The sequence below is a fragment of the Antechinus flavipes genome, chromosome 2, assembly GCF_016432865.1.
Source record: "Antechinus flavipes isolate AdamAnt ecotype Samford, QLD, Australia chromosome 2, AdamAnt_v2, whole genome shotgun sequence".
Taxonomy (NCBI): domain Eukaryota; kingdom Metazoa; phylum Chordata; class Mammalia; order Dasyuromorphia; family Dasyuridae; genus Antechinus; species Antechinus flavipes.
The window spans coordinates 147,168,675-147,183,390 of NC_067399.1; the positions used below are offsets into that span (position 1 = coordinate 147,168,675).

General features: G+C 40.0%; 1 protein-coding gene across 1 annotated transcript; it reads left to right on the forward strand.

Moving 5' to 3' along the window:
- The first annotated feature begins 135 nt into the window (after positions 1 to 135).
- On the forward strand, positions 136 to 14,527 carry TMEM127 (transmembrane protein 127). The gene is made up of 4 exons (XM_051975762.1): positions 136 to 236; positions 440 to 769; positions 11,326 to 11,490; positions 11,956 to 14,527. Exons 2-4 carry the CDS (start codon positions 526 to 528, stop codon positions 12,261 to 12,263), a joined length of 717 nt encoding a protein of 238 aa, XP_051831722.1. The 5' UTR covers positions 136 to 236; positions 440 to 525; the 3' UTR covers positions 12,264 to 14,527.
- Positions 14,528 to 14,716: the final 189 nt, after the last annotated feature.

Genomic DNA, 14,716 nt, shown 5'->3' on the forward strand with positions numbered 1-14,716 from the left:
GAGGATGCTTACGAAGCACGCACGCGGCGTCATGACGAGTAAACTGGGAGAAGGCGGGGTGGAGGCGGGAGGGGGGAGCGGAGAGAGGAAGCCGGAAGTGGACCGGGCTCTGGCCGAGTCCGGGCGTTGCGGGTTCGGGCTCCGGGATCGCTCGGCCAGGAAACCTGGCGGGCGGGCCCGGGGCGGGGAGCGGAGGTGACGGGCCCGGAGCTGCGTAGCGCTACCTCCGATCGAAGGTGAGCGGAGGGATAGATGGTTAAGTGGCTGGATAGGCTGGGAGGTGGGGGCTGTCCTGAGATTGCCGGTTGTATCCCTCCCCCTCGGAGTGACGGTCCTCAGCCCTCTTCTCCCCGAGCGCCGGGTCTCCGCCCCCCGCTGTGCCGGGGTACGAGACTGGTAGCCCCCTCCAGCAGCGCCTTCCTTCTCTCTTTTCTCCCAGGCTTTCGGTCAGCCGAAGGTAGGCAGCGGGCTAGCAGTGAGCAAGCAGTCCCAGAGGATCGGGCCCAGCCCGGCGGGCTCCCCGGCATGTACGCCCCGGGAGGCGCAGGACTGCCCGGTGGGCGCCGGCGGAGAGGCCCAGGGGGCAGCGCCCTGCCCAAGCAGCCGGAGCGTAGCCTGGCCTCGGCGCTGCCGGGGGCCCTCTCCATCACTGCCCTGTGCACCGCGCTGGCCGAACCGGCCTGGCTGCACATCCATGGGGGCACCTGCTCTCGCCAGGAGCTGGGAGTGGCCGACGTGCTGGGCTATGTAGACCCTGACCTGCTGAAAGGTAAGGATGCTCCAAGATGTCCCAGATGCTGCCTCTTTGCACCTTTGCATTGGGGTGAGGGGCGGGGCGGGGGATGAACAGAGCCGGAGCTTCTGGGGTTTGAGGATGGGCAGCCTATTCATCCATCCTTTTTCTGTGCTCATGCCCACCAGGTGGCTCTATTTAAGATGTCCCAATTCATTAATTTTAATTCCATTTAGTTAACCCCTATGGCGTAATCCATGCTAGATTGGGTGATGCAGATTTTGGCTCCATCCAAGGAAATCCATACCAATTCAGAATTAACATTATAACTGTCAGAAAGTGAATTGGGCTGCTTAGTGGGCTCCCTATCCCTAGAGATATTCCTAAGTGACCACTTCTTTAGGCTTCTGTAAAAATATAGCTCAGACTAGGTGACCTCTGAGGACTCTTCCAGCTCTCAAGATTCTGATTAATTGCGATCCTTCCTAAGGGTGTTTATGTTCAACAAAAGAAAGATAATAAGTGGGTTCCTTCTTAAGTATAATTAGGAACTTGCCAAGTACAGGAAAGCTTCTTGATGGTAATCTGATAGTGAGATAGTAGTGCTTAAGGTGTCTTGTACCTCAGTTATTTGCCCCCCTGAATGAAATGTCATTTTCTTCTTCTCTAGGGATCAGTTTCCACTCTAACCCTCATAAATTCAATCAGAATGTTGCCGTTCTTGGAAATATTACATTGTGCCTAACAAGCTCAGTTGATTGATTCATTTCACCCTTTAGCCTTCTTGTAAGATAGAAGAAAAGAGATTGTTCTCCTTTTGTTAATAGAAGAAAACCAAGGCCCCACAGGAGGCTGTGTGTGTGTGTGTGTGTGTGTGTGTGTGCACGTGCAATTTGCTCCTGTGACAGTCATGAATGGGATTTGGTTATTCTGCTTTTCACTCAAATAAATGCTAGAAGCCAGATCTGTAATAATGATTCCTTGACAATAACAATCTGCAACTTTCAGGATAGACAGTTGTCCCCCTGATGCTTACAAAGTATCCATACACACAAACTCTAAGAACATAACATGTTTTATTGGAATATGCTAACAGACTGTTTTGACCATCATTTTCTCTACCAGTGGCATTAAGCATTGTTTGGTTTGGAATCATGGATATCTTCTCTTTGGCTTTAATCTTAAAAAATTATTTATGATCCTTATGTCCCCAGCTTTTAACACTTCATAGACATAATGTCCATAAATTTTTAAAACTATCTTAAACTTTCTTCTTTTTATATTATTCCCACAACACATTAGAAATCTGGTTCTTTCAAATGCAAGGAGCTATTTCCTCTATTTTGAGAAACATATAAATGAGTTTTTCTGCTAGCCTTTGCATCTTTTTGTATGTTGCCCTGCCGTTTGCCTTTGTTTTTCCTTATCAAGCTGAAGAATCTTTCCTTTTCCCACTATCTTTCAATTCTCTTGATTATTTTAGTTTGGTGCTTTCCCCCAACTTGGGGAATATTTTTAGGACTTTTAGGAATATATTTAGGAAGCCCAAACTTCATGATTGTCCAAGTGTAGACATATTATGATTTTCTACATATGCTGCATAATAGGATTAGTTTTTCTTCCTGGTCATAGCCTTCTCTGCATTGGCTCATTGGATTGATATGTTCAGGGAAGCAGTTTTATGATAGCACCTAGATTTCTTTCCTGGATCCTATCTAATAGTTCAGATCAGAAACTAAAGGTGTAAGCATGTAATATAAGCATGTTTTTTGTAATTGTTCCACATTAAAAATAATTTGCCATTTTTTCTAGATTTTCCTGTAGTTTATTGTTTTATATTTCATTAATTGGGAAAGTTTAGTGTCTATACCATGTATACCATGATTCATGAGAGAACTATGGAATAAAATTTTAGTACCAGAAATGACATAAGGTATTAGGTAAAAATGATGTGAATACTTTAATACTGGTTTCTTATTTTACAAATGAGGAAACTTGGACCAAGAGAAATTGTTAGCTTTTCTCAGGTCACACACCTAATTAGGAGATGAATAGAACCTCTAGGTCTTTTGACTCCAGTATTTCTTATACTATGGTATCTTATGCCCTCTTTTTTTTACATTTCTTAATCCATTTCTCATTATTTTTTAAGAGTGACCCCTGCCAAAAACAAAATTTTCCCATTGCCAACAGTTCCATGTTAATTCAATTTGGTTGTGGATCCTTGTCACATATATTCTGAAGTTCTATTGGATATATGTTTTCCCTGGTTTACATGTTTATCTCCTCAAAAAAGAAATATATAATACAAGTATAATTTCATAAAAAGGAGTGGTTCACTTACATCTGGATAATGAAAAATCATGAATGGAGAGCCTCCAGGCTTCAGCAATCCCAGCAGTATGTTAAGAGATGTAGACATAAAAAGGCCTTCAGTACATTAGGTAGATCTTCTATGAAAGATATATGTGAGGTCACAAATGCCAATCCCACAGAATAAGAAGTATGGTTGTATTGATTCCTGCAGTGTTGATGTTGCAAATCTATTGAAATAGTGAAGACAAATTCAGTATTGACTATCAGTTTAAAATTGGTTCAATATTGAACAGCAATATTAAAGACCAATGCTGTGAACTTCTCTTTTATTATAGTTTCTCTATATATTAACATGATAAATATGGCCACCTCTTTATCTTCTTTATGGTATAATCATTCAAGGCCTATGTCGGTTAATAAATTTGACACTGGGAACAATATCCGTATATCCTCTCATAGACACTAAGGGGAAAAAAAAAGAAAGGGAGCTAGAAGGGATGAATATCTGACAATGTGTGTACCCATACTTTTGTTTTCCTTTTCCTTTTTACTCTGGAATTGTATAACCAATAGGAGAATTGGATTAATGACCATATAATCTAGCCTTGCTTCCATCTATTTTGTGGATTCTGAAAAATTATCCTAATATGTCCTAGAGATCCAGAATATACCAACAAAAGGCATGATTATTAAAGCCTCTGGCTGAAAGTTTATTTTCATTTAATTGAAGGAGGAAGATACCTCAGGAAATTTTTATAGATGATTGGGGAAAAGATGGACAATTAGCCTGAGAATTAAGTCAAAAGGGAATTCTTCATTAAATTAGAGCTGTCCAAGGTTTTTCTTTTTCAAGTTTAGTACTTTCCAGAGTCAGCCATGATTGTATTCCTTATCATTCTTTAATACTTTGATGTTGAGACTTAGTATTTTAGGGGGAGAAGTATTCAGCTTCTAGCAATGGTGCAGGCAGCTTTGGAGACTAGCAAATACAAGCTAGCTTGATCTCATTCAGGTCACAAGACTTGTCTTGTTTAGAGAAATCAAGGTTAGGACAGCTCAAAAGATATTTTCAGCTTTCTATATTCTGAAAGGATTATGGTTTCCTTCAAAGAAAGACTAAAGTGATGATAACTCTCAAGTGTAAAAAGCTTTTTAAAATTTCCATGTCTGTATGGATATAGCATAGCAGCTCCAGGAACATCATCTTTTAGGAATGCGGAAGGTTAAGATTTGGTACTTGATGAATCATTGTTGAATAATCATGGGAATTTCAAGTATCTTCCAGGGATTTGATAGTGCATCTGAGGTTTAGTTGGCATATGTGTAGCTCGATCCTTCCAGGTGTCTTTAGTTCATTCAGGATCCAGTATATACTTTTCCCTTTGACTTTTTGGTTACTATGGTGACAGCCTCTCCCAGAGAACTATTAGGATCAGGTATCAGTTGCCTGTCATGGAATCAGACAAATCAAGGTGGAGGAAAAACACTAAGCAGGTGGGTCTTGCTAGTGCTAAGAGGGATTGGGTCTGCCAGAGGCTTTTTCCATCTGTCAGAAAGTAACCTGGAATTGACAGGAGCTTCAGTAAGACAGAGAGGGAAGAAGAAAAGGGAACCACTCTGAAGCAAAGTTAGACATTTAGCCCGCAGCCTGTCTGAGTAGGGCAGTAGTTGGAGTGATGAGCAGGCAGACAGGAAGAGCCAGAGCTTTCAAAACAAGGCCAGATTGGTGACTCACCAGTGACCTTGGGCAAAGTCAATTCCCCAGGATCCTGTTACAGATGACAGCAGACCTTTTTGTGTGGCCAGAGGTGGCAGTCTAGTTATACCCACCAACTTAAAGAATTTAAGAATAAAATCTGATGACATTCACTAGGGATTTGTCTCTATGTCAGAGTGAAGTAGAATAAAAACAATTAGTTTAAATTAAAATAACGAGGCCTTCTTAAATCCCCACTTCTCTCCTTTTTAGAATCAAATTTTTATTTCTCCTTTTCTCTCTCGTTCTAAAGTAATCTTTTGCCCTAATTTTGTCCTTTTCTGAGAGGAATAGACTTTACAGTAATATGCTGTCTTATGTTTTCATAATATTTTCACATTTATGAGTTCATTTTAATCCCAAACAGCTCTTTGCAATACTTTTGTTCTGAATATAACAAAAGCCAAAAAAATAATATTTCCATACACAAAACAGAGAGAGGGGTATATATAAAGATGCCAATATGTATTATATACAGCTTATTCTCTAAAAATATATAAAATGATCAAAGGATGTAAATAGGCACTTTTCAGAGGAAAAAATAAAACCATCAATAGCCATGGGAAAAATGCTCTACATCACTATTAATTAGAGAAATGAAAATTAAACCAACTTAGAGATACCACTTTACACCTATCAGGCTATTTGTTGTTCAATTCTCTCCAACTATTTATGACCCTGTTTGGGAGTTTTTGTTGTTGCAAAGATATTGGAGTAGTTTGCCATTTTCTTCTCCATCTCATTTTACAGATGAGGAAACTGAGAGAAACAGGGTGAAGTGACTTGCCCAGGGTCACACAACCAGTAAGTGTCTAAAGCTGGATGTGAACCCAGGTCTTCCTCACTGCAGAATGGATGCTCTATTCACTGTGTCCCTAGCTGTGGATTGGCTTAGCTAGGTTGGCTAAGATGATCAAAAAAATGACATGCCAGAGAGTTTGTGGGAAAATAGTTACACTAACATACTGCCTTCTCATTGAGTGAGGAAGAATGAAGAAGAAAATTTGGAACTGAAAATAAAACTGAATTTTCAAAAAATTTCAGTACATAATGAAGTCATCGTGTTATTTTCAAAGCCATCCTGTTTATTTGTTTCCTTTTGAACTTCCTTTATTCCTTTCCTGTACATTTAAAAAATATTTCAATGATCTTTAATTTTGGGGGGGCACTCTTAGAATTAGGTTCTTTCCATTCTAAGTATCCCATCCATAAAAAGAAAACAAATCTTGTATAAAATAAACATAATAAAATAACATAAATATACAGTTTGCTGCATCAAAAAATATATATGTTTAATTCTACCCCTTAAATCCATTACTCTTGTCAGGAGCTAGGTAGCATGCTTCCTTGCCAGTCTTTGGAATTTTGGTTGGTCATTTCATTCATTGAATGGATCAGAGTTTTTAAGTTTTTCAAAGTTGTTTTCCTTTATTATGTTATTACTGTATAAATTATTCTCTGGGTTCTGCTCACTTTGTATCAATTTATATAAGTCTTCCTACATTCTCTAAAACCATAATATTGTATTATGTTCATATATTATATTTTGGTAAACTATTTTCTGATTGATTGGCACCTACCTTGTTTCTAGTTCTTTGCTGCAACAAAAAGAACCGCTGTAAATATTTTCATACATATGGGTCTTTTTCCTCTTTGATATCCTTGGGATACAGACTTGAGAGTTATAATAAGCTAAATCAAATAATGTATACGGTATAAAATATATTTAGCACATAGTTCTAAATAACTTTAGAAAATGGTTGGACCAGTTCCCGGTTATATGAACAGCACATTAGTGTATCTATTCCCCCAAAGATCCTTAAAGATCCTTGTCATTTTCCCTTGTAGACTTCAAAGCCAATCTGATAAGAATGAGAGGGAACCACAAAGTTGTTATAATTTGCATTTCTTTAATTATTAGGGAATTGTAGTATTTTTTCATATAGATGTTGATAGCTTGGATTTTTTTCTTTTAAGAACTGATTATATATCCTTTGATCATTTATTTGTTGGGGAATGACTATCATCCTTACACATTTGAATTAGTGCCTTATGGATCTTTATCAGACCTTTATCAGAGAAACTTGCTACAAAGATTTTTTTTTCCCCAGTTAATTCTTTCCTTTCAAATTTTAATTAAATTGATTTTGTTATATCACTAATAGGTCAAAGATTAATTCCATGAAGCAATAGAACTTCAGAAAGGTTAAGTTCTTTGTCCAAGATCACACAATTTTTAAGAAACAGAACTTTTCTTCTTTTGATGTTTATTCAATCCAGATTGAAGCACTATCAGTGCCAAGGACATTTTCCCTCTCTTCTTAGTTCAATTGTAGGCTCGCTGTCTTCCTCTCTACCCCAACTCCTTTCCCAGTTCTAGGGAACTTCATAATGCTCATTAATGTTTCCTTCGATACCTTCATTTCTCAGTTTGTCAGACTCCTCAGCACCCATTACCTGTTCTATTTCACTGTAGCTATATACAGCAGCATCTCCTAGAGTGTGAACATCCACAATTCATCCTCCATGTCAGGGAACTCTGAATTTCCTTAATCTGATCCTCTTTTATTTTTCCAGCTCTTCCTCTGCCTCATTCCTCCTATCATGACATCCAGTCACTCCATCCCAGGCCATCTCCCCTGTTCTAACCACATGGTCCTCCCTTCCCAATCTCTAGCCCTTAGTGAACCAGTTTAACTTTATCTTCTGCTCTTGTGTTCTTCGCTTCCTTGTCCTTTTGCCAATCGCTCCCTTCTAGATCTGAACTTTGGATTGCTTACTCCCACTGACTATCTCTTCTGTGTCCATTCATTTGCTACAGAGTGAAGCTAAAAGAAATTTAAAAAACAAATGGTAACTGAGTCCACTATAAATTTAGGCTAGCTAATCTCCAAATTACAAGAAATCACCACAACAACTATTCCAGACTTTTTCTTCTTCAGTTGTCTATTAGTTATTTCAAAATAGATGTCCCAAAGACAACTTAAACCCAACATATTCAAAATACAACTCAGGAACTTTCCCATCAAATTTCTTCCCTTCTTCTGAGCTTCCCTATTACTGCCAAAGGAACCACAGTCTTTGTAGTTATTCACATTTGAAACCAAGGAATTACCCTCAGTCCCTCACTGTCGCACCTTACCCCAATCCAACCAGTTGTCAGCTCCTGTCATTTCTGCCTCCTTCACATCTCTCATATATGCCCCTTTCTGACCCTGCCACTATGCTGGTGTGTGGTCCTTTATCACCTTACATCTGCACTAATACTATAACCTTCTGGTTCATCTTCTGTGCCTCAGATCTCTTGATCCCTCATTCCAATCCCAACTCAGCTGCCAAAGCAATTTTCCCAAAGAATAGGTCTGAAGGTCTGACCTGTCACAAAAACATCCCTCATCTCCCCTCCCCCACTTCAATAAACTTTAATGGCCCTCTATCACCTTCAGGATCAAAAATAAAATTTTCTGTTTGGCTTTTAAAATTCATTCTAATCTGGTCCCTTCCTGCCTTTATATAGTCTTACATTTTGTCATTCTATGTACTCCTCTCCAGTGACACTGGTCTCTATTATCTTCTGAGCCAGAGCTTTTTGGGATATTCTTTCTCCTTTCTACCTCTTTAGCTTCCTTGCTTTTCTTCATATCAGAGCTAAAGTCCCCCCTTTTGCAAGAAGCCTTTTTCAGGCTTCCTTAATTTTAGTGTCTTCCTTTTGAGAACATTCTAGATCACTGTTTAGAGCTGGTTGGTACAGAGTTGTTTGCTTTTGTTTCCTCCATTAGATTGTTTGCTCCTTGAGAACAGAGACTGTTTTGTTTTGTAGGGGGGGGAGGGAAGATGGTATTTTTTTTTTTTTTGACATTCTTTATATCCCCAGCACTAAGCCCATAGTAAGCATTTAATGCTAGCTAGATTGCTGACTGACATAACCAAAATCTTCTGAAGTCTTGTTAAAAATATTTGGTCTAGGAAATTAATTTTTCCTCTTCAGCAGCAACAGAAGTTACATCTATTTGCCCTCCTAACCCTAACCCTCTTAGAAACAAATCTTTGTCATTCTATATTCTTAAAAATTTTCCCTTCAGCTACCCAATTGGCAAACTTACTCAGTTGAGGACACTTCATTAAAGGAAGGAAGTCTGCTCTACATGATATATTCCTATCACCTTATATACATAAGTTCATTCTTTTTTTTTTGAATTTGAAATGTCACTATGACAGGTCATGTTAACCTGAACAGAATAAATTGCATGCAACCATCTTGGATGATAATACTAATGATGATGATATTAATAATAGCTAATATTTATATACCCCTTCCTATGTGAGAGATACTATATTATTTGATCTTCACAGCAACTGCGGAAGATAGGCAAACAGGGTTAAGTAACTTGTGCCAGAGTCATACAGGTAGTAAATATCTGAGGCTGGATTTAAACTCAAGTCTCGCTGTCTCTAGACTTAGCATTTTGAGCTATTACACCACCTTGAGACTTCCAATTGAGTTAAAGTATAGCCACTCCAGGTTAATTCAGCCTCTTAGAACTGGCCTACAATATGGAAAAATATATAAAATTGGGGTCAGCAAATTTCACCTGGACGATCAAGTTTGGCCTGCTGCCTATTTTTGCACAGCTAAAACAAAATGTTGGGTTTGGGTTTGTTTTTTAGTTTTTAATTACAATAAAACTTTATTTAAAATGCAAAAACTATTCTTAGCTCAGAGGAAGCTGGCCAACTCACATTTGGTCTGTGGGAGTATTCTGCTTCAAGGAAAATTAATCCAAATTTGAATCTAATTATTAATTATTTGAAAGAGAAAGGACAATAAAACTTGACCAAAGCATGATAAAGCACTGATAAGTAAAGAGTATAGCCACTTTTAAAAATCCATTTCTGTAGTTGTAAAGTAAGTTTGATGGAAAAATGGATTAAATTAACAAATAGTAATTGTATAATTTCACACCACTTTTCAAAAATGTATCAGTTGCGTTAAAGGATTTGCTGGTTTGTTTACATATTGAATTGCTGTGTTTGCTGGGTAGTATTCACTTGTAGTAGAGTCCCCTTATTTGAAAAGACCACATATATTTCAGATTGTAGAGACCTGGACTGCTTATTATTTTAAAGATTCTTTGCTGGAAGATTTAGATCAGGATTATTAGCAAGGCCAGTGGTTATTAGAAACTGACCTTTGTCCTCCCTATCTCTTGAGCGGAGTTCTCTCTGTTTAGCCTAGAGAAAAGAAGATTTTGAAGGAATACAATGCTAACTCCAAGCTTCTGCAGGGTTATCACATGGATGAAAGATGAGAGATTAGAGACCATTAGGACAATTCAAATTGATATTCCTAAACTAATCTGATTGTTTTGTGAAGCATAAAATTAAAGCCTTCAGTATGACATTTCAAGATTTCTACAGTCAGGCTTTTATCTACCTTTTCAGTCCTGTCTTTGTTTTATTTTCCTTACTGTATTCTCCATTTCATCCAAACCATCACCTAGATGTACATTGTTAATGATGTTCCATCTCCAACCTTTATCTTTGCATAGGGAGTCCCTCTTGTTATATCTGTTATACCATTATACCTTGTTTACAAGTATATAACAAGTTATATACTTGGTACCTCTTCCTGATAGAATACATGGCTCAAAGCCCAGCTCAGGTTAAGTCAACAAGAATTTATTAAGTGCTTACTATGTGCCAGGCACAGGACTAAGCAGTGAGAATACAAATTATTAGTAGAAAGGACAGCCTGGGCCAGGCGGAGGTTCTCAGAGGAGAGCATAGGCTCAGAGACAGGGTGAAGGGAGCTTCCCATCTTTTCGTTCTCTTTCTCTTGAAGTTAACTTTGTATACATTACAATTATATACTTGTACTTGTTTATTAGCTCTCCCGCTTGCTACCTATGTGCATCTGGGCCTCAGTGTTTTAAATGGGTAAAAGATGGAGTTGATGGGCAAAGAATGAACAGGAAGTCTTCTGAGGAAGAAATCTGAGCTACTGCACATCTATCAGATTATCATGATGTAAGAAATAATGGAAGGGATAGTTCTAGAGAAACCTGGGAAGACATGCATGAATTGACCACAGATGATGTAAGCAGAACCAGGAAAATGATTTAGATTCAGTGAGTCAGTAACCATGTATTAAGCATACACTGTGTGCCAAGCACATTAAGTATTGGGAATACAAAGAAAGGCAAAGGACATACCTGCCCTCAAGGAACTTACAGTCTAATGGGAGAGACAGCATGCAAACAGTCCTGTACAGACAAGCTATGGACCAGATAAATTGGGAATTATCAACACAGGGAAGGTGCTAAAATTAAGAAAGATCAGAAAAGAATTCCTGTAGAAGGTAAGATGGAGAGGTGAAGAAAAGGATGGGGAGCATGCCAGCCAGAGAAAATACAATAATCAGATCATAAAGAAAAACAACTATGAAAATCTTTATAGGGAGGTTGAAGAGGGAACCTAGAGGTAAGGGTCTGATTCTCAAATTGCTTTTTTCCCCAAACAGATTTCTGCATGAATCCCCAAACGGTGCTACTACTCCGTGTCATTGCTGCCTTTTGCTTCTTGGGGATCCTGTGCAGCCTCTCTGCCTTTCTTCTTGATGTCTTTGGACCCAAGCACCCTGCTCTGAAAATCACTCGCCGCTATGCCTTTGCCCACATCCTCACAGGTAACCCTATTGCTTGACAGGAGAAGGGACCAAATAGCTAACAAAAGATGAACAAAGTAAAGCAGCCAGGTGGCGCAATGGATAGAACATCAGCCCTGAAGTCAGGAGGACCTGAGTTCAAATTTAGACTCTGACACTTAACATTTCCTGGCTGTGTGATTCTGGGCAAGTCACTTAACCCCAATCCCCTTGGCCGGGGCGGGGGAGGGAAGGGGAAGAATCAGAAGATAAACAAATAAATGTTTCTGAACACTGAATGAGGCCTGGAGTGCCTGAATGGCAGAGATCAAGAGCTTTCCATGCCTACTGCATCTCTTAATGAGTGAATGCCAGTGCTGGTCACCAAGTCACATACTATACTGTCTTCTCACAGGGTATTATTGTTAGTCAGCAGCTCAGATCTCAGGTGTTACCAACTCCAGGATGGGCATTAACGTTCACATTTTCTTTTCTCTTCCTGTCTAGTCCTTCAGTGTGCCACAGTGATTGGCTTCTGCTATTGGGCTTCAGAGCTCATCCTGGCTCAGCAGCAGCAGCACAAGAAGTACCATGGCTCCCAGGTCTATGTTACCTTTGCTGTCAGCTTCTATCTGGTGGCAGGAGCTGGAGGGGCCTCCATCCTGGCCACTGCTGCCAACCTTCTGCGCCATTATCCCACTGAAGAAGAGGAGCAGGCGCTGGAGCTACTCTCAGAGATGGAAGAGAATGAGCCATATCCGGCCGAGTATGAAGTCATCAATCAGTTCCAACCACCCCCTGCCTACACGCCATAATGCAGTTGGCTGGAGTTTTCTCTCCAGCACCCTATTTCTCTGATCCCATATCTTTACTCCCCCTATAAACAGAGGAACTCCCTTCTTATAGCACTTAGTTCTGATGTCCTGAGAGTCTTCACCATCTCCTCTTAATGAGAGATACCACATCTAAGACTTTTCATCAGTCTCTTCTCTTGAAAACAGAAACTCATTCATTTGAAATCTTGTCCTCTTTCTCTCCCTTCCCCTTCCAAATCCAGGTCGCCTCTACTGACTACAGCCACTACACTGGTGTGATTGTGCCAGTTTTCTCCCCTTTTGGGTCACATTTGCAGGACTGACATATTCCTCATGTGGCTCACAGCATTTGCCCCTGCGATTCTCTATGAAAAGAGAGAACGTGCTCAGTAACCCCTGAGCAAAGATGAATGCATTCAATAGAATTGCTCTCTACAAATATTTTTCCCCATCCCACAGCTGTAGCTTTGGGATCAACTCTGTCAACCCACCCAAACCTCTTCCTTCCTTTGACCTACCCCAATCTATGATGCACACTATGATGGAGATCTTTGCACTTTAGGCTTTGGATTCCCTCCTCCTTTTTGACTGCATTTGGTGAGGAAGGTGAGACAGTAGCAGGAAATATAAGAGTATCTTTTGGTACAGAGGTGCAGGAGCTGAGCAGATGAGAGCAGAATCAGTGATGAGACTGATGGGAGTCTGCCTCTTATGAGAATAAGAGCCAGTTGGACCAAGTCTCTCCTACCTTTTAAAATGTGGTGATTTTTAAGCTGGGAGTGGGGAAATTATCTTTTTAAGTAGGGACAAGAAAGTTGAAATTTTTCAGATTTTTAGCTAGGTCCCTTTGGCCTCAACAGTGTTTCAGGCCTGATTCCCCTTGTAAGTCCACCTTCCTTTTTTCCTGTAATCTTTCACATCAACACCTACCCTTCCACCCTCTCTGTTTATTGTTTCACCTATTTTGAGGAGGTTGGGTTATTTCTAGGTGACATAAGATACTCTGCCTTCCTTGCGGGTTGCCAAGGACTAAGCAGCTGCAGGGACCTGGCCATCATGGTGCTCCTCGTGACTCCGTGAGGTTTAACTCAGCCTCACATCAGGAACAATGACATCAGAAGGCCACCAGACCCCCCCCTCCCCCACCATCACCACGTTACACATAGGAACTGAAACCAGTGGGAGAGCATAAAATTGCAGAACCACCTTATGGAAGACCAGGCCAATGAAGGAGCTGATAGCTAAAATCCTTCAGGGTCAGACATGGCTACCAGAACTACAACTTGGGGTGGAGGCACTACAGCTTGCTGCATGCCCACTCTTCACCCCTTCTTGAATGTACCACTAGTTTTGCATTGTACAACTGGTTTTCTTGCCCTGCCCCTTACTTTTGGCCACTACTGGTCACACACACATGTCTTTGGCTCTGGCTGAATTTAATATCCAGAAAGTCAAAGCATGAAATGGGGAAAACCCAAGTGTTTCTTCCTTACAGCCCAGCTTGTCAGGAGGATAATGAAAGCAGCTTTCAGAGTGGATTACCAAGCTATTTTCTTTAATATATTGGCACCTCTGGAATCAGTGTCTAGATATTGTCCTAAAAGGAAAACATTCAGATTGTCTGCCTGCCTGCCTCTTCCTTGCCTAAGGCTTGGGGTAGTTCAGAGCAAAGGATTTTGGGAACGTCCAGCTCTACTGGGTGTTTGGTTGCAAAAGGAATGCCAGCCTGTTCCAGCATTGGGCGTCCCCTCAGCCTGGAATGAACTGAGGGCAGGCTAATCAGAACTTGTTTTGATGATGAAGATCATGTCCTACATCCAGGCTTTCCAGCTGCCTAGAGTTTCTTACTCTGGTGTTCAATTGTAATTGCAGTGGTGACTCACACTCCATTGGACTTTTTTTCTTATGAAAGAAAAAGTTAAATATAAATAGCCTGTGCATAAAACAGAGGAACTGTATTAAGTGTTGTATTTTTGTCAAATACTTTCATTGTTGTTGGCACATTTCTGGAGTGTGGCCAACTTTCTATGACCATTTTAGAGAAGGAAGCCTGGGAAATCTGGTGTAGGTAGCATCAGTATGCCTAAGGATCTTGGGCATGAACCTCATAGACTCTTCTCTGTGGTCCACTTTTTATTAATATTCCATGCATTCTCATTCTTCTTACTCTGATACCTAATACTGATGGTTTGCCATGTAAATTCCCCCTGTGTTTTTTTTTCTAAAGAAAAATAAAAAAAATCAAACAGGAATGTTAAAAGGAACCCCCATATTTTCATGATTTGTTTCCCAAATTTGGTCTATTTGTTTCCCATTTCTGAAGAATCTTTAAGTTACTGATAGGAGTCAAGAGAGTCCCATATGAAACTCGATATGAAGGAGATTTATGTTTACGGGATAGAGACACATGTTCCTTGAACTTTTTTAGAGAAGTCTGATTTTCTTTTGAAACC

Bases quoted from the DNA above. Each gene is read 5' to 3' on its own strand.
- TMEM127 (XM_051975762.1), top strand. From the start codon at position 526: ATGTACGCCCCGGGAGGCGCAGGACTGCCCGGTGGGCGCCGGCGGAGA. The intron at 770-11,325 runs GTAAGGATGCTC...TTCCCCAAACAG, and splicing joins AGACCCTGACCTGCTGAAAG to ATTTCTGCATGAATCCCCAA. The intron at 11,491-11,955 runs GTAACCCTATTG...CTTCCTGTCTAG, and splicing joins CTTTGCCCACATCCTCACAG to TCCTTCAGTGTGCCACAGTG.